The sequence below is a fragment of the Ambystoma mexicanum genome, chromosome 9 (genome assembly GCF_040938575.1).
Source record: "Ambystoma mexicanum isolate Mex_15411 chromosome 9, UKY_AmexF1_1, whole genome shotgun sequence".
Lineage (NCBI taxonomy): Eukaryota > Metazoa > Chordata > Amphibia > Caudata > Ambystomatidae > Ambystoma > Ambystoma mexicanum.
In genome coordinates this window covers 1,469,513,656-1,469,534,174 of record NC_090931.1, presented here as the reverse complement: position 1 = coordinate 1,469,534,174, position 20,519 = coordinate 1,469,513,656, and the positions used below count along the sequence as shown (strand labels likewise).

The 20,519-nt window shown below is 50.3% G+C and overlaps 1 protein-coding gene across 11 annotated transcripts in view; it reads right to left on the bottom strand.

Annotated features, from left to right (window-relative positions):
* Positions 1-20,519, bottom strand: part of ATG9A (autophagy related 9A) — a 1,030,802-nt gene that overhangs the window by 36,087 nt on the left and 974,196 nt on the right. For all 11 annotated transcript variants that reach the window (XM_069616910.1, XM_069616912.1, XM_069616911.1 and 8 more), the window contains one exon: positions 12,452-12,600. In XM_069616910.1, the coding sequence (XP_069473011.1) occupies positions 12,452-12,600 (149 nt within the window). The remainder of the gene's footprint in view (positions 1-12,451; positions 12,601-20,519) is intronic.

Sequence of the window (20,519 nt, the reverse complement as noted above, 5' to 3'; positions counted from 1 at the left end):
TGTCTCACTCTGCTGGAGTCTTGTCAACCAGAGACAATGGAGGCAGAGGCGGAAGAGGTGGAGGCGGGCCGGGAGGTAGAGGAGTTACCACTGCCGGTGCGACAGGTGCTGTGACTGGAACTGCCGGGGCAGGATGCGGCACCAGAGGGCAGATCTCTCTAAAAAGGCCTTTAAAGTACTCCCTCATGGGATCAGTGTTCATAAGACTCAAACTTGCCAAAAAAGGTATCCTCTGCCGAAACTTTAGGAACCAGGACGGGCAGAGGCCGCTCATGAGGGGCATACCCCACGAATGTAGTGAGGAAGGCTGCCAAGAGGGCTCACCACCAAAAGGGTCTACATAGACCAGTGGGGCAGAAGCAGGAGGAAGCGAGACCGTAAGGGCGGAACGGATTCACACCGTCCCGTGGACAAGGTTGTCCACCAAAAAGAAGGCTCCCAGCACCCGCTGTCGATAGCGTGGGTGTGAGCGAAGAATCCAAAATGGCCACCATAGACCACGCGGGAAGGCACGCCATTTTGTGAGCATCTGAAGAGAACTGCGTCACATGTGTGGATGAGGCAGGTGACTCCACAGACTGGTCAGCTGGCTTGATCGAAACTTTAGCCTTTGACACAAGGATCCTCGGCAGAGCCGGTACTATGGGGCCTGGGATGTTTATTGGACAGCCTGTTGTGACCCTTTGAGTTAGCCTCCAAGAGAGGAACCTCTGCCAAGCCGGTAACAGAGGAGAAACGGTCGCCGACCTCTCCCTGTGCGCCGTCAACAGAACCGGTAACACCGCGAGCACGGGAAACTTGAGGAATCCACCTCACAGACAAGACCTTAACAGGTCTCTCAGTTCTGTTGGTACACACCTTAGCCTCGATAAAAGGAACCTCTGAACAGAGTCCAGTCTCTATAGCTCCCCCGAGAGGGGCCTCGATACGTGATTTGGTACAGAAAGCCTCAACAGAGGCCTCAGGGCGCACCCCGGTGCCTGTGTGGGAAGCTCCAGACAATGAGACCTCGGAGCGAACTCTGGTATCCAACGCCTCAGCACAACTAGGCTGGCTATTAGCACCTGATTGGTGAACCTAGGATTGTGATCTGGTATCGGCAGGCCCCTAGCGAGTACCCTCAGAGAAAACCCTGGTACGCCTATTAGGCCTGCGAGGCACCTCAGGAGAAACCCTGTTAGCAGAGCTTTTGAAGCCGCTCCCGGACCTGGAGGACCCAGGGAAGGCACCCCTTCGGCCGGGGTGCCTTACCGGGCGTCTTTTCTTTTCGTCGATGAAGAGTTGAAAATGCGATGTAGGAACTCTCTGGAAGATCTCATCCCACTGACGAAGACGACGCTGAAGTGCGTGGTTTGAAAGGGAATTGCAGTATAAACACGAGTCCCAACGGTGATCCTGTCCCAGACACTCCAAACAGAGAGAACGGGGATCCGCCCTAGCGAAGCGACGTTCACAAGAGGAACAAGCGACAAATCACAAACGTTCCAGCATAGACGGAGGACTACGCAACCGCAGAACCAGAGCAGGAGAGAAGGACAATGGGAAAAGAAAAAGGTCTTCCCGGTGATGCAAGTGCGCCCAGCCTCGACCGCACGGAGAAAAGAACTGAAGGGCGATTTGCGGGCGGAGCTAAGGAGGACAGGGATACGGCCGCGTGCAGTACCCCGCATAAAAAGAGAAGGACACATTTTCTAATTTGATGCTTTTTTACAAAAAGAGCTCCGGTCCCGTCCCACTGGACGGATGTCCCAAACCTATGGAGGAATAGGAACGGGACGTAGGAGTAAAAATAATTACGAGGTAGGATACTGGGAGCTTGGTACTGGTAGTTAGTCTTCATTCAGTGTGAGCCAGGTTTTGACATTGTTCCTGAATTTGTGGAAGGAGGGTTCAGCTCTAAGGGTAGGAGGTAGGGAGTTTCAGATTTTGGCTGCTAGGACTGGGAAACTGCTGCTTCCTGCCTTTTGGAGCTTAAACCTAGGGATGATAAGGCAGTTCGCTTCTAGAGATCTCGTCAGTCGATCCGAAGAGTTTAATTTGAATTTATCACAGAGGTACATAGGTGCTAGATTATTTAGGCATTTGAAGGTAAGCAATAGAGTTTTGAGTCTGATTCTTTGATTGAAAGCCAATGAACATTGATTCTCAGCTCTGAGATGTGGAGTGATCTAGGGAAATTAGTCGCTGATCTAAGCGCATTGTTTTGGGAAATTTGTAGCTTTTTTAAGTTGTGTTAGTTAGTGCCTAGGTACAGTTCAGTGAAGAATTGGTCTGGCAGACTCGCGGATGGTTCAAGGATGAAACCTATTTGGATTGATAAGGCAGATGGATGACTCGAGTGTGTGTTTGTTGTGCTGCTCAATGAAAAGTGAGTTTTGGTACTGTGTCCATTAATATAGCCCAGAGGGCCCTTCTGGATGAAGGGTTTCTCTGTACTGGTGTATAGGTATGAGCTGTGGGAAGAAGATAGTGTGTTGAAATAAGCACCAGAAAGACCCACTATCAAACTAGAACGGGTTGTAGCAACCTACACTGGACCTTTCTGGTTTTCTGGAGTAGTGTTATCTATGCGTTAATAGGCTAACTGCTCGATCTCACTGCTACTTTGGCACAGTGAAGCACATCATTCCTCTTCAGTGGCTTCAATCTGTGACTCGAGACTCTGATCAGCCATTGAAGTGGTTATCCCCCTTTTATATTCAGAATGAGAAAAAACTAGGAGCTTGGATTCCCCCCAAGAGCTGTAACCTGTGGTGTTTAGTAGGGTTCCCCCGCTATCACTACTGAGGTTCAGCATCTACATGAAGCCCTTCATGACAGTATTCAGGGCTCATTGCATGCAATTTCATTCCTCTGAACATCGATCTGCACGTCCCGGCTTCAGATGATCAACACACAGTCCTGTCAGAGGGCTTGGAAGCCACCAAAGCCTGGATTGTTCCAACCACCTCAAGCTCAGAGACTCAAAAGAACAAGTTACTTTCTTACCTGGTAACGTTCTTTCGATGGGATGGTCCAACGACGTATTCTATGACATGTAATCACCACAGCTGTGCTGCTTCGGAAACTTTTTTCGGCGTCTGCGTCCTGCGTCGATGACGTCGATGCGCCGTTGTCAAGGACCTCCTCCGACGTCATCCGATGTGATAAGTAGGACGCACGACGCCCGTAGCCTCAGTTGTAGTTTTTTCCCCCAGAACGTGTGACATTAGTCAACTGCCAGTCAGAGACAAAGCCTTGCGGAAGGTAAGCTGCAATCGCAAAAGAAATTCTGCAGCGGGGAAGGCAGGGCGGGAGCGATATGGAATACGTCGTCGGACCATCCCATCGAAAGAACGTTACCAGGTAAGAAAGTAACTTGTTCTTCGAGGGGATTGGGTTCTCCCACGTATTCTATATGTATGACAGACTCCCAAAGCAGTACCAGAGCAAGGAGGAGGGAAAGAATTTAGAATCAAAATTTAGAATAGCCAATCAAATAGCAGAGCAAAGGACCGCCTTGCCAAAGGCCAGATCCTGTCCTCGGATGGAATCAAGGGAATAGTGACGTACAAATGTATGTACTGAAGCCCAGGTGGCTGCATCACAGATGTTGCGAATAGGAACACCCCTCTGCAGGGCAGTAGATGCAGCCATACCCCTGGTAGAATGGGCCCGCAAGCCAGCCGGTGGGTCCTTACCCGCCAAGCGGTAACACTCCGAGATGGCCAAAATAATCCAGCGAGACAAAGTCTGTTTTGTCACAGCTTGCCCCAAATGCTCTCCAGCGTAACCAATAAAGAGTTGATCGTCCACTCTGACCGGGACATGCGTGAAACATAAAAGCTTAAAGCTCTCCTAGGATCAAGCCTATGGAGCCTCTCCTCTTCCTTACCAGGATGCGGAGGAGGATGCGGAGGAGGATAGAATGCCGGAAGAACAACCTTCTGGGGCAAATGAAATTCCGTCACTACCTTCGGAAGAAACGAAGGACGAACTCTAAGGACAACCCTGTCCTTGTGAAATACAGTGAAGGGTGGCTTAACTGAAAGTGCCTGTAACTCACTCACTCTGCGAGCGGAGGTAACCGCAACTAAAAACACAGTTTTCAGAGTTAACAACCTCAAAGGGCAAGAATGTAAGGGCTCAAACGGAGCACCCATAAGAAACTTAAGAACAAGGTTTAAATCCCAACCGGGCACCAGGAAAGGTGACGGAGGGAACACATTAGTGAGCCCTTTCAGAAACTGTGAAATTAAAGGGATTTTAAAGTAAGAACACTCTTCAGACGAGCGCTTAAAGATGGACAGCGCCGCCAGGTAACCTTTAATGGTACCCACTTGCAAGCCCCTGTGGGCCAAAGAAAGTAAAAAGGACAGAACCATGGGGATGTCACATGCAAAAGGATCCACATTCTGAACTCTGCACCAGTCGCAGAACTTATGCCAACGGTACAGAGACTTTGTTTCTGGCCTTCGGGCCGAAAGCAACACCTCCATCACGTCTTCAGGGAGGTCCCAATCCTTATACCTCAACCTTTCAGAAGCCAAGCGTGAAGGTTGAGGGATCTGACCTCTGGATGGAGAACCTGACCCCCCCTCCCGTGAGAGCAGATCGTCTCGGTAGAGAAGACGATGTGGAGGGCAGATGGACAAGTCGAGAAGGTCCGGGTACCACGTCCTCCGAGCCCACGCCGAAGCAATGAGGATCATCCGGGAACCGAACTTCCGTAACCTCCGGTGCACTTGCGGGATGACGGGGACTGGAGGAAACGCGTATAGCAGCGGGAATGACCACTCCACCATGAACGCATCTCCTAAGGCTCCTTTTGGAGGAAATTCCCGCGAGCAAAACCTTTCGCACTTCCGGTTGACACTGGAGGCGAAGAGATCCACTTGAGGGGTCCCCCAAAGGGCGAAGATCTCCAGGAGAATCTCCTGAGCCAACTCCCACTCGTGAGAGATCGCGCTCTGCCTGCTCAGAGCGTCCGCCGTCACGTTTTCGTCTCCGGCCAGATGAACTGCCGAGATCGAAACTTCCTGCTGGATGGCCCAGAACTGGAGCTGCATCGCCTCCCTGCACAGAGGAAGTGACCCTGCCCCCCACTTTTTGTTGAGGTAGTGCATGGCCACTGTGTTGTCCGTCAGGATCAGGACACTCTTTCCTCGCACAGTCGGCCGAAAAGCCTTCAGGGCTAGCCTGATGGCCCTCAGCTCCAACAGATTGATATGGAGTCTGGACTCCGACGGAGACCAACGACCGCTGACTGTCAGCCCGTTGGCATGAGCTCCCCATCCCGTGAGGGATGCATCCGTCACGATCGTCACCTCCGGCCAGGGAAGCCAAAATGGAGCCCCCTTCATCAAGTTGCCTTCGACGGCCCACCACAGAAGGTCCCGGGCGACCGAGGGCGGCACCTGAACCGGGTCCGACATCCTGCCGGAGGACTGCGACCATTGCGTCTTGAGTGCCCTCTGCAAAGATCTCATCCACAGGCGAGCCTCTGGCACCAGAAAAATGCAGGAAGCCATGAGGCCGAGCAACCTCAAGAACTCGAACACTGGGAGCGTCTGGGCATGCTGAAACTTGTGCACCATCTGCTGAATGTGAAGAGCCCTCACCTGGGGAGGAAAACACTGCCCCAGGGAAGTGTCGAGCACTGCTCCGATGTACTGGAGCCGCTGTGTTGGCGTCAAATGGGACTTCTTTAAATTGAGGGAGAAGCCCAGCCTGTGAAGGGAGTGGCAGGTGACGGACAGATGATCCAGGACTTGCTCGGGAGAGCTCCCCCTGATCAACCAATTGTCCAGGTAGGGGTAGACGTGAATCCCCCCTTGCCTGAGATGCGCTGCCACTACCACCATGAGCTTGGTGAAAACCCTCGGGCGGAGGTCAATCCGAACGGCAGGACCCGAAACTGAAAGTGCGAGTCGCCAACCGCGAACCTCAGGTACTTCTTGTGCTTGGGATGGATCGGCACATGGAAGTAAGCATCCTTGAGGTCGAGTGACACCAACCAGTCCTGAAGCTGAAGGGCCTGGAGGACTTGAGAGAGAGTAACCATCTTGAACTTGTCCTTCCTGAGGAGTTTGTTCAAACCGCGGAAGTCCATGATGGGTCTCAATCCCCCGTCTTTCTTCGAAATCAAAAAATAACGGGAATACCATCCCATGTTCCTCTCCGCTACAGGCACCAGTTCTATGGCGCCTTTCTCCAGCAGGGCTTGAATTTCCTGCGCAAGGAGCGGATCCGGACTCTGCAAAGAGAGGTTCCCCGGTGGATTGTCGCGAGGCCTGTGCTGAAAAGGAAGACAGTAGCCGTGGGTTATGATCTCCAGAACCCACACATCTGAAGTAATGCCTCGCCACTGAACAAGATTCTGCGCCAGCCTTCCCCCAACCGGCGAACCATGGGACATGGCCTCATGACTGAGTGGGAGCGGCTGCGGCGTTACCTGAGGGCAAAGAGGCAACTGCCCGAGCGGCCTTGACACCACGGGTACCGTGTCGTCCACCTCTGGTACCCCTGCGTTGGCCTCTTTGACTGCCAGCTCCTCTCGCTTTACTGAAGGACGAGTAATAGCGAAAGGAACCACCCCTCCACTGCTGTCCCCTAGGACGAAAAGGCGGAGGTTGGCGAACTGCAGCGCCCAACGACTTTGCTGCAGCTTTTGAGGTCTGCAACCTCTCAAGGCTCTCGTCAGCCTTGCTGCCAAAAAGGTGTTCACTGTCAAAGGGCATGTTGAGGAGCCGGGACTGCACATCAGGAGCAAACCCCGACTTCCGCAACCACGCAAACCTGCGTATCACGGTGCTCGCCGCCATGGACCTACTGACGCATTCAGCTAAGTCCAAACCCGACTGAACGGACTCACACATGGCATCCTTACCATCCTGGACCATAGCAAGGAAACCATCCCGTTCGTCCCCTTAGGGAATATGTTCAGCCGCTAACGCAACACAGTTCCACAGAGTGTGTGTGAAACGAGACAAGGCACAAATGGAGTTGGCCGCCTCCAGCGCCATACCACCAGAAGAAAACACTTTCTTCGCCCAGCCATCAAAACGTTTGTCGTCCCTATCAGGAGGGATGGTAGGGTACGACGCCTGCTCTTTGCCGGGGCCGTGGCCGCCTGCACCACCAAACTCTCCAGAGTGGGGTGCCTGGTCAAGTAGCAGGGGTCGCTACTGGCTGGACGGTATTTTCGCAACAAGGATCTGCCCACCGCCGGGAGACTCTCCGGAGCAGTCCAAGCCGCCGCCACCCTTTTCTGTAAAGCCATATGGAAGGGCAGTACCAGGTCAGTTGGGGGACCAACATCAAGGATGTCCGTTAGATCATCCTGCACAAACTCCCCTGGGGGAGCAGACCATCCCAAGTACTCAGAAACCCTAGCCATAAGGCGCCGGTACGAGGAATCGGCATGAGAGCCAGGCTCAGGCCTACAAAACTCTACCTCCGGAGAGGTGTCCAGTCCACTGGCCTCATGCAGTGACTGCCTCAAATCGTCAAACTGACTATGGCCCGAGACAATTTCATCCGGAACCTGACTAGGAACCAGGCCATCAGAATCCTCATCCGCCTCTGAAATATATTCCAGGTGGCGAAAAGAAGGCACCCGAGAGTGCCGAGAGTGCTTGCTCTTAACCAGAGCCTTCCTAGGGGGTTCCCCCATGCCACGGGGTACCTCCGACACGAAAGGCGTCGAGCAAATCGGCGCTGAGAGAACAGGCATCGGCGCCGAGAGGATCGGCGTCGACGCCGAGGAAATTGGCGTCGACGTCAGATGCAGCGCCGCCAGCATCGGCGGCGTCGACACAGCCCTCGAAGCCGGAGCCTCGAGTGTGTCCTTCGACGACCTGAGCGATGACGGCTTCGACGACTTCCTCGTAGCCAGAGCCTCGAGAAAGCCTGTCGACGCCCTCAACGCCTCAGACGTCGATGTCTTCCTCGAAGACCTCACAGGTGCACACAGTCTCGAATGCGTCGAGGACCGGGACCTGGAACGGGTACGTCGAGAACGAGTCTCCTTGTCCGAACGGGACCTCTCCCGTGACTCGTGGCAACCACTCTTGCGTGCGGTGTCTCTCGACCTCTCACGACCGACCCCACTCGGGGGCGCGGACGGCTTAGTACCCTGCGACTCGAGAATCGCCAGCATTTTCTTCCCGAAGGAAGCCCATTCCTCCGGCGTCGCACGGCTGGTGGGGTAAGCGACGTGCCGGGCAGAGTCCTCCGAAGAGGACCTGGAAGACGACAGGTGTTGGCGCTTCCGAGAATGCCTCGAAGAGGCTGAGGAGTGGCGAGACTGACTCCTAGAAGGAGACCCACGAGACTTCCGACGATGACGCGGAGAGTCACCTCTCGAATCATCCGTCGAAAGCCCCGCAGACTTCGACTTCCGGGGCTTGGACACCCGACCTACCGACAACTTCTTCTTACGTTCCCGTAAGGCTTTGGACGTGAGCAACTGGCAGTCGATACAGTCATCCGTGTCATGGGCCTCCCCGAGGCACCAGAGGCAGGCGTCGTGCGAGTCCGTCACCGACATCTTGGACCCACACTGCCCGCACTTCTTAAAGCCCAGACGCGGGGTCGAAGACGAAGTAGAAGACATCTTCACACAAAGGATTTTCACAAAAACGAACAGGTTCGAAGAACCGAGAAGAACAGAACTCTAAAGAGTGGAGGCGTTAACCGAGATTCACAAAGCAACACGTTCGTGGAAAAAACGGAACTGAGGCTACGGGCGTCGTGCGTCCTACTTATCACATCGGATGACGTCAGACGAGGTCCTCGACGACGGCGCATCGACGCAGGACGCAGACGCCAAAAAAAGTTTCCGAAGCAGCACAGCTGTGGTGATTTCATGTCATAGATATGGAATACGTCGGAGGACCCAATCCCCTCAAAGCTGTACATTCTGGCATCCGTCTTCACGCACTTCCTCATAACATTCAACTCGCTATGCCCAGCTTTCACTTTCTTTGCAGAATCCATTCTGATTCAGAAGAAAGAAAGAACTCTTCACACCAATTGGGGCAATGACATAAGCCATGAAAACAGATGAATTGTAACTAAAACCTAAGCAGGACACTGCCATTCATCACTTTGGGGACCGTCCTATAGTGATTGGCACATTGATCAACTCACCTGGGCTTTAATAATGCCCTTTAAATTTGTGTCTCGGACTATGAACTCCACAGACTCCAAAGAGTATGAAATGCAGCCGTTCAGCTTATCTTTGGCACAAAAACCACCAGCCTGTTTCCATTCAGTGCAGAAGCTTGCACTGTCTACCAGTTCATCTCCCAGTCTGCCAAACGGCACATTTTAAAATGATGTGCCTTATTTTAATATGATCATTCGCCCAATGATCTTTTTACAGTTGATTTTGATCTTGATTTTGCTGCACACCCTTGATTGAAGTACCCATTGTATCCCATTGCCTATTAGATATGGGAAACTCTAGGTCCTGATTCCGCTTCTCCTTGCTGTCACCACACGTCTCCTTCATATCAGAGGAAAAATGATAACAGCAAAGGGCACATATCATGAGGTGGTCAATCAGTTGTGGGCGAAGTAAGATTAGTGTTGAGGAGGTAATACCTACCCAGCTCTCGGTCAGCCAATTTGTACTTCTATCTTAAAACAATACTAAAGAAGAGAGCTTTCTGACCAAACATCATCAATTACAAACATTCTTGCATCAATGCAACTCTTCCAATGTAACTCATGATTATTGTCCTGGATTGCCCCAGAGGGAAACAGCTCTGTGAAGTAATGGTATATACCCTGAAGATGTGGTGCATTCCTTGCAAATGCTGATTAGATGCATCACCGGGGTTGAGAAGTGGTTGACATCAGTTCATTGACACCATTAAGACCGACCTAAGGCAAAAGGGTTTCCCACATGCCTCCTCTACTCTACCCTGATCAGGTACAATATCCCTGGAGCACATTATTAATGCATAACATGGGCCTGCAAAACACAGACCCATGTTGGTCTTGTGGCAGTGTGAAGTGATCTCTGGGCCATAAGGTTTGGTGTTGCATAAATGAATGTGGCTTCTGGGCAACGGGTCTTCAGTTCAATTTGATTGATTACATGGCACTGTCTCCCAAGATCTCCGAAGGAAACTGACCTGCATCAGGCCGGTGGGTGGCCTGACCCAGTCATATGTACTGCTTGTACAAAGCGCTCATCTGTGCTTGAAGGACACTCTCAAACCTTGAAGAGAGTAAACCCACTGAGGTTGGAGTCAAAAGTCTGCCTCTAATGTCTTATGAGAAGGTAATGTTTGAAAGGAGAATCTTACCGGAAGAGTGCAATAGTTTGTTGTTGGTCATCTCTGAACTTTGTGTTTCAAAACCTACCAACCTCCTATCACATAGCCCATGGGAAGTGGCGATATGCAAAGGTAGGAGAGGAACATGAGTATGTAGAGATCATGAGTTTGAAAGTTAAGTATTTTATTGGTGGGGAGAGAACCCCTAATAGAACAGTCTAAGTTCAAGGAGCTATGTATAAAATCACACTGCCCTGTAGGACAAAGGCAATGTTGTTGAGCTAAAGTTGCACACAGCTGTGTAGATCTGAACTGGAGTTGAATGTCCAGTGATGGCTACTAGGTAGCGTTGTGGCATTTGTGACTTGGCTCAAATGGCTTAGTCTACTTCAGGTGGAAGTTTATTTTAAGCCTCTTTAATAACCATAGCTTTGCTGGTGTTTGCTACACACCCCCCAATGCGTCAACCACAACGATGACAAACTATATTACACTGATGATCCCTAATAAGGGTGAAAGTATTGTCTTGGGTTCAAGATCCTATGTATAAAATCACATGACTCTGTAAGACAAACACAATGTTCTGAGAACTAAAGGCTTGCATTTGGGCTAATTTGCATACCCACAATCCAATGCCCATGTGGCCCTGAACTGAATGTGAACCTCCAGTGATGGCTCCTGTGTGGTGCTGTAGCATGTGTGATTTGACTCAAATGGCTTGTTCTTCTTTCACACTGCACGGGAGCCAAAAGTAGAGAGGGAAGCCCAGGAAAGTCTGGAGAAACAATCAAAACGTCAGAGGACAAAGTGGAAATCCAGGTTTTAAAAGAGAGGTAAGTGAGGTGGGGATGAATCTTGCAAATAATAGTAAGGTTTAACCATTTCGCTGTGGCCGTAGAGGTAATGAACTGTTGGGAACTTTCGATCATTGACCAACAGAACCCAGCGGTGAGTCTTGGTGGCTTAGGTGAAAAGATCAGGGTGAAAGAAGAGGAGGGAGGGAGGGAGGGAGGGTCAGATGGGTGGAGCATTGGGAGCTGGCAAGTAGATGACTTTGGTCTTGGAAGAGTTAAACATTAGGCACCAAAGCACAAGTCAATGGTGGATGGCGACGAGACAGTTAGAAATAGAAGATGCATAGTTTAGGGGTGAGGGAAGGTAAACATTTTTTATGGATTGCAACAAAAAGGCGTTAAGATGAACAAAGGAAGAGATCAGTTCTCCAAGAGAAGAGGTGCAGAACATGAAGCAAAGTGGGCCAACGACAGACTTTAGGGAATCAACACTCCCTTTTCAGTGTGGTGAAAAAGGGGTGTTGATTGAAAGTGTCAAAGACAGCAGATCGATCTAGGAATATAAGACTTGAGGAGAGTTTCATGTGGAAGCAGATGCAAAGGACCTACGAAACATAAGTAGTGCTTTTGTAGTGTGTCAGCTGAGGAAGCAGCCTGCAGGGGATTGCAGAGACTGTTGATGTCCAAGGAGGAAGTGATACATCTGAACACTACATGCTCAAGGATTTTGGAGTAGTAAAGAAGATGCGACAGACCAATTGTTGCCTGGGCTATTAGGTTTGGTTATTTTTTCTAAACTCACAGTTGTAGCAGGCAGGCAGGCTCCAGGATGCAATTGAGAGGTTACACAGAGGAAAGCGGTAGGATCAGGTTATGGGTGTTAGGTTCTTGATGGTCACTACGAAGAAGTGATCGATAGAAGCACATGTACAATGGAGAGACTGCCTTGGGGAGATATTCCCTACTGGTTAGGTAATATGCCTTGGTAGAAGAGTCAAAGAGTATGCATACAGTTGTTCCTTTCCTTAACATCCATAATGTGATATAAGAAGCAATTAGTCGGTCAAGTGGCACAGCCGGTAGAACGCTTGCTTTGACATCCGTGCAGATCCTGCCAACGCAGCTTCGAATCTCGGCAGGGCCAAACTCAGCCTTTCATCCTTCCGAGGTCGATAAATGAGCACCACACACCGTGGGTAATAATAAGCAGCGCTCAGATACCTAAGGGTTCGTAGCGCTATATAACTGCTAAATGAATGATGATGATTTCTAGACATCTTTGATTGGGCAGTGGCCCACACAACTCTCAGGATGTTGGAATTTGGCTGCATTGTAAGACTCCTCCTTAACCAATCTCTGGAGACACACACACACACACACAAAAGCTACCTTTTGGACATGAGGCGGGAGCTCGTCCTCTGACCCCTCCTCAGGAACTGTCTCTGGGTGTCTTGTTGTAGAGGTCTGTCCATCGTCAGCCCAGCCCCCCAATGGCTGACGTGAAAGATGAGCTGGAGGCCTGTGGACTATGCCAGGATCTATAAACAAAGAGCCGGGTGAGACTGATTGAGAGATTGTATAAATACATGTACATCAAGAGAAAGCATGCAAAACAACAGGTTTGTCAGCCAGTGAGGCAATGCCAAAAAGCGGGTTTTGTCACTATAATAAACATAGTTCAAAGCAGGAGTGCAACACAAAAGCCAAGAGATACAACCAGGGCTACGCAAAGGATTCTGAGGCAGGAATATTTCACGAAATACTAGTTGGGACCAAAAGAATTTTTGAATTCTCATTATCAACAATAGTATTTTTACACAAGTAAAAGTAATGAGTGGCTGGTCCGGATGGGTCTGAAAGATACATATTTGAGGGTCCCATCTTTCGATCACACAGGCATTATATGCAGTTCCACAAAAGAGCAAATTCTATGAATTTTCGAGTTCTCCCATAGGACTTCCTTGCCTTCTTTGTTGCTTCAGAAAGCTACAAAAGTCAGTGCTGGCTCCTCTTCGAGCCACAGGAAAACAAATGATAGTTTATCTGGACAGCATGATTTTTATGTTAAATGGTGACACATCTACTGCAAGAGAAACAATTTTTGATTTGGAGAAGGGAGAGCTCAAGTCAGCCCATTTTAAATGGTAGGATTCAGCATCATGTACTACACCCCAGCACATGTAGTGAGTAGGATGAGACCATGCTCTGGAGAATACCTCTGACAGTGTTTGAGGCCCTTCCTGCTTCCACTCTGGTCCATGATGCTTTGAGACTTCCCTTCCGCTGATGGTGTCGGCGTCACTCTCGGTTGTGCGTCACCACAGCTTGTCTTCTATTTGCACAGCTCATGAGGCACAGGATCAAAGTGTTGTCTGTTAGGACTGATTTCCTATACTCTGGCCTGACGGACAGATGTATAGAAGGCCAACCTATATTGTGACAGGGACAACTCTGGGAAGCTGTAGCCAAACCTGTTTAGGTAGCAGTGATAGGCAGTCTAGGCTAGGTTCATCAGCGGTGGTGAGCTTGTAAAGGGTCCACAATGAGGTCACACAATGGGAGTCACACATTGCACTTAGGCAGGATGTATAAAAATACAGTCATTTAATTATGGCCAAAACACACTATAGAAAAATGAATACCAGCAGATAGACTTATTACACAACACTATCAAACTAAATACATATATACATTCACCTGGTTCAAATGCACATTACAAATCAAATACTCCTGCAAAGGAATGGATAGACAAGTAATATACACATAAATGTCCACAGAGATGATACCTAGCTAAAACTGTCCAGCCCTAAATTGCCAGGGGCTTGTGCCCTATTGTTCAAGATACAGTTCCACAGAACCTAGGAGGCAGGAAATAAATGCAGATAGGGTCTCTGAGGTCCAGGAAAGGGTTCTTAGAGTTAGGGTTCAATGAAGACCAACGCCCAAAATTATCCCCAACAGTCAGAAGTCTTGCATAGGCAAGTATTGGCAAAGCCAAAAGTGTTAGAAGAACAAGTTACTTACCAACTGGTAACTTTCTTTCGACTGGATGTTCCTCCAACGCATTCCACATCTTTGACATTTAATGTCCACAGCTGTGCACTTTGGAAACTTTTTCGGCAGAGGGCGTCCTGCGTCAATGGGGTCAGGTCAATGCCCCTCGAGGGCCTCCATCGGGGACGACGTCATAGGATGTTAGAAATAGGACGCATGGCGCCCGTAGCCTCAGTTTAAGTTTTTTCCCCCAGAACGTGTGACACCAGTCTGATGCCTGCTGGACTGCACTTAGCCTTGCGGAAACGGAAGCTGCAATCGCATAGGAAATTCTCCTGAAGGGCAGGTTGGGAGGGCGATGTGGAATGCGTTGGAGGAACATCCAGTCAAAAGAACGTTACCAGTTGGTAAGTAACTTGTTCTTCGAATTGATTGTGTCCTCCAACGCATTCCACATCTTTGACAAGAGTCCCAAAGCAGTAGCAGTAAATGGAGGAGGGAAAAGAATTTAGAGTACCCAATTAGATTGCGGAATAAAGAACCGCCTTCCCAAAGGCCATATCCTGACCATGGATTGTATCCAGGGAATAATGTTTTACAAATGTATGGAACAAATGTACGAACAGAACAAACTCCTAGGAGATAGACAATCCGGCTTTAGACCTAACCACAGTACTGAAACTGCTCTCACCGACCTAAAAATCCAAATAGACACCATCAGAGACGCAGGAAAAATGGCTATATTGTTGCTACTGGATCTGTCAGCAGCATTCGATCTAGTAGATCATGATTAACTTTACGAAACATTAGCTAAAGACTTTGGGGGTAATTCATGGAATTATTTGCGCCGAAAAACGGGGATTTGTGCGTCATTCTGCCTGCAAATCCCTGTTTAACAAATGGGTATTTGCGGGCAGAATGGCGCACAAATCCCCGTTTTTCGGCGCAAATAATTCCATGAATCAGCCCCTTTAGCTTCTCCAACAACGCCACCCTCTGGGTCAAATCGTTCCTTTCTGAACGTACATCCAGAGTCGCCATTGGCACAGAGGCAGCAGACCCCATAACTGTCCCTATCGGAGTACGCCAGGGCTCTTGCCTCTCCCCAACCCTCAAAAATGCCTACACCAAACTTCTATTCTCCGCAGTTGACGAGATGGGTGTCATCTACACGAATTTTGCAGATGACACCCAGATCCTTATTCCCATCTCAGGCGATTATACCCAAGACATCCAAACTATTAACCAAATCTACGGCATCATACAAAACTGGATGGCACTAAATAGTCTCTGTCTCAACGATGAGAAGACAGAGATCCTCATCGTAGGATCCCAAGCTAGATTAAGTTCTCTTCACACAGACTACACTGACATCAACATCGACGGCACCCGGATACCAGTACTTAAGCAAGTTAAAACCCTTGGTGTCTATCTAGATGCTAACCTCACTATGAGCAAGTACTGAGGTCAAACAACAAGGCTCTACTGGAAATTCTGCGGCATAAAAGTACCAAAGCAGGAGGGAACAGCTTCAGAGTCCTCGCTCCCACCCTATGGAATTCCCTACCCCTCAGAATTAAAAAACGAGGCAACAATGGCAAGTTTTAAAAAAGCGCTCAAAACATGGCTATTTAATTAATACTGAGGGTCCAAGACCCCCCACCTGCTTCCTGCCTACACAGGGCCACTCTCATTCCTTTGATGCATACAAAACCACCTGCCAATAACAAGTAACTAATTGTAACTAAACATTTGCTTAGAGCCATGTTGGCCATTTGTTTTATTTGCACAAGTGTAACATTGTTCAATCTATGCACAAGATGTCTGTAACCTCGCCGTGATACCTAAGGGTCTGGGCGATTCACAAATTAAATAAATAAAAAATAAAATGGCTTTAAGCCCAAGTAGCGGCATCACAAATATTCCTAATAGGAACACCCCGCTGGAGGGTGGTGGAAGTAGCCACGCCCCTAGTGGAATGAGCTCTCAACCCTTCAGGAGGGTCTTTACCCACCAACCGGTAATACTCCGTAATGGTAAGGAAAATCCACCTGGACAAGGTCTGGTCGGGAACAGCTTGGCACAATCGGTGTGCAGCATATCCTACAAAGAGTTGATCGTCCACTCTGACCCTAGACATCCTAGAAATGTAAAAGCTAAGAGCTCTCCTAGGATCCACCCGATTGAGACACTCCTCTTCGTTACCAGGATGTGGAGGAGGGTAGAAATATGGAAGTACCACCTTTTGACTTAAATGCTATTCAGAGACTACCTTGGGTAGAAAAGAGGGACGTACTCGCAGTACAACCCTGTCCTTGTGAAACACAGTAAAGGGTGGCTTAGCTGAAAGTGCCTGCAATTCACTCACTCTGCGAGCGGAAGTAACCGCAACCAAGAACACAGTCTTGAAGGACAGTAATCTCAAAGGACAAGAGTGCAAAGGTTCAAACGGAGCACCATGAGAAATTTCAAAACCAAATTCAAATCTCAAACCGGCACCTGGAAGTGTGACGGCGGAAATACATTAGTCAGTCCTTTAAGAAACTGGGAAATCAAAGGAATCTTAAAATAAGAACAGTCTTCAGACGAGCGCTTAGAGATAGACAGCGCCACCAGGTAACCTTTTATGGTACCCACTTGAAGAAAGCAAAAAAGACAAAACCATAGGTATGGAGCACTGAAAAGGATCAACATTGTGCTCCTTGCACCAGTTGCAGAATTTACGCCAACGGTACAGGGATTTTGTTGTAGGCCGCCGGGCCGAAAGCAACACCTCCATCACGTCATCCGGGAGGTCCCAATCCTTATTCCTCAACCTTTCAGATACCAAGCGTGAAGGTTGAGAGTCTTGATCTCTGGATGGAAAACCTGACCGCCGCCGCCCCCCAACCGCGAGAGAGAGAGAGAGAGAGAGAGAGAGAGAGAGAGAGAGAGAGAGAGAGAGAGAGAGAGAGAGAGAGAGAGAGAGATAGATAGATCCTCTCGGTAGGGAAAACGGCGTGGAGAGCAGATGGACATGTCCAGAAGGTCCGGGTACCATGCTCTCCTGGCCCAATACGGAGCAATGAGGATCATGTGGGAACCGAACCTCCGTAACCTCTGCAACACTTGAGGAATGACGGGGACTGGAGGAAACGCATGCAGCAGTGGGAATGACCAATCCACCACAAACACGTCTCCTAAGGCTCCTCTTGGAGGAAATTCCCTTGAGCCGAATCTCTCGCACTTCCAGTTGACACTGGTGGCGAAGAGATCCACTTGCGGGGTTCCACAAAGGGCGAAGATCTCCTGAAGGACTTCCTGAGCCAACTCCCACTCGTGGGAGACCGTGCTCTGCATGCTCAGAGCGTCCACGGCCGGATTGTCGTCTCTGGCCAGATGAACTGCCAAGATCGAAATTTCCTGTTGCATGGCCCAGAACCAGAGCTGCATTGCCTCTCTGCACAACGGAAGTGACCCTACCACCCCTTTTTGTTGAGATAATGCATGGCCACTGTGTTGTCCGTCATGATCAGGACACTCTTCCCCCGTACAGAGGGCAGACACGCCTTCAGGGCTAGCCTGATGGCCCTCAGCTCTAACAAATTGATGTGGAGTTTGGACTCCGACGGAGAACACCCACCGCTGACGGTCAAGTCGTTGGCATGAGCGCCCCATCCTGTGAGGGAAGCATCCGTCACTACCGTCACCTCCGGCCACAGTTGCCAAAACTGTTCCCTCCCCTCATCAGGCTCCCTCCGTTGGCCCACCAGAGAAGATCCTGGGAGACAGAGTGGAATCTGAACGGGATCCGACATTTTGCCGGAGAACTGCAACCACTGCATCTTGAGCGCCCACTGCAGGGATCTCATCCGCAGTCTGGCATCTGGCACCAAAAAAATGCAGGATGCCATGAGGCCGAGCAACCTTAAGAATTCGAAAGCCGGGAGACACTGGGCATGTTGAAACTTGTCCACCATCTGCACAATGTGATGAGCCCTTACCTGGGGAGGCGAACACTTCCCCAAGGACGTGTCCAACACAGTCCCGATGTACTGGAGCTGTTGGGATGGTGTCAGGTACGACTTCTTGAAATTCAGGGAGAATCCCAGCCTGTGGAGGGTGCGGCAGGTGACACTGAGATGATCCAACACTAGCTCGGGAGAGCGTGTCCGGATTAGCCAGTCGTTCAGGTAGGGTTAGATGGGAATCCCCCCTCCCCTGAGGTACGTTGCCACCACCACCATGAGCTTGGTGAAGACCCTCGGGCGGAGGTCAATCTGAACAGCAGGACCCAAAACTGAAAGTGCGAGTCACCAGCCGCAAACCTCAGGTACTTCCTGTGCGCGGGATGGATCGGCACATGGAAGTAAGCATCCTTGAGGTCCAGAGACACCCACCAATCCTGAAGTTGAAGGGCCTGGAGGACTTGAGAAAGCGTGACCATCTTGAACTTGTCCTTCCTGAGAAGTTTGTCAACCAACGCAAATCCATGATGGGTCTCAATCCCCTGTCTTTCTTTGGGATCAAAAAATAAGGGGAATACCATCCCTTGTTCCTCTCCGCTACAGGCACCAGTTCTATGGTGCCTTTCTCCAGCATGGACAAGATTTCCCGCGCAAGGAGCGGATCCGGAAGCTTCAAAGAGAATTTCCCCAGTGGATTGCCGTGAGGCCGCTGAAGGAATGGAAGGCAGTAGCCGGTGGCTATGGTATCCATAACCCACGCATCTGAAGTAATGGCCATTCTTCGAGATGCTGAGACAGCCTGCCCCCAACCGGTAAACCATGGGACATGGCCTTAGGACTGTTTAGAAGCAGCTGCGGCAGTGTCTGAAGGCAAAGAGGCAACTGGCTGAGCGGCTTTGGCATCACGATTTCCCCGACCACCACAGGTACTTTTTCGCTGGCCCCTTTGACTGGCGGCCCCTCTCGTTCTATCAAAAGAGGAATAGAAACGAAAGGAACCTCCCCTCCACTGCTGTCCCCTAGGACGAAAAGGCAGAGGTTGACACACCGCAGCGCTTAAAGATTTCGCCGCAGCTTTTGAGGTCTGCAACCTCTCAAGGCTCTCGTCAGCCTTGCTGCCAAATAAATGTGCGCCATCAAAGGGCATGTTCAGAAGATGGCTTTACACATCCGGAGCAAACCCTGACTTCCGCAACCACGCAAATCTGCGTATAACGGTGCTCGCAGCCATGGACCAGCTCACACTGTCAGCCGTATCCAAACCCGACTGAAGGGCCTCACACATGATATCCTTGCCATCCTGCATGATAGCAAGGAAATCATCCCTTTCTTCCCCCTCGGGAATACGCTCAGCCGCAAAAGATACACAGTTCCACAGAGTGTGTGTAAACTCTGCCAAGGCACACGTGGAGTTGGCTGATTTCAAGGCCATGCTCCCAGCAGAACACACCTTCCGTGCCCAACCGTCGAAGCGCTTGCCGTCCTTATGCGGAGGGATGGAAGGGTACAACGCCTGCCTCGAAGTGCCCATAGCTGCCTGAACCATCAAACTCTCAGGAGTGGGGTGAGTAGATAAATAGCTGGGGTCGCTAACGGAAGGGCGGTATTTTTTGGTCTAGGGCTTATTCACAGCCGGAAGAGAATCCAGGGACTGCCAATCAGCTGCCACCCTTTTCTGTAAGGAAGGATGAAAAGGCAAAACTGGGTCAGAGGACGAACCCTGATCTAAAATGTCCGTCAGATCGTCTTGCACAAAGTCTTCCGGAGGACTGGATTGGCCCAGATACTCCGAGACCTGTGACATGAGCCTTCTGTATGAGGACTCTGCATGAGCCCCAGGCTCAGGTCTACCAAAGTCCACTTCCGGGGAAGTGTCGAACCCACTGGCATCATTGAGTGACTGTCTCTACTCCTCCAACTGACTGTCACCAGAAAATTGGGGAGCATCATCCAGTTCACCAGGGTCCTCAAACTCAGACCTCTCCTCCTCTTCGAAGATGTCAGCCAGAGGGAGGTGAAACCCAGGTCTGGTGACAGAAGAGGGCCTGGAGGCCACAACAAGTCGCACAGACTTCAATGTAGCCTTCCTCGGAGGATCCACGATGTCTGGGAACTCCAAAGGCACACTCAGAGAAAAAATCCCTTAAGGCGCCGAAAGCGTCGAAGGCTTCAACGTCGAGAGCGTTGACAATCTCGACCTCGGGAGCGCCTAAGGCTTTGGCGTTGACGTCAACACAGGTGCCGATGGCGGTGTGGGCTGGTATGATGGCAAAGCGTTGATGTCCGAGTTGGACGGACACGACGCCGACGAGTCGACGCCGGCATCGAGCCCTCCATAGGTAGCTGCGGTCTCGCTGGGCACGAGGACCGAGACCTAGAGACACGTCTCTTGGGACCCTTCGATTCCTTGTCCGTACGGGACCTCGACAGTTCCCGATGTGTGTCACATTGCGAACCCGAGCCAAAAGACGTGCAAGCCGCGGAACGAGACCGATCCTGGCTGACTTCGTCAGAAG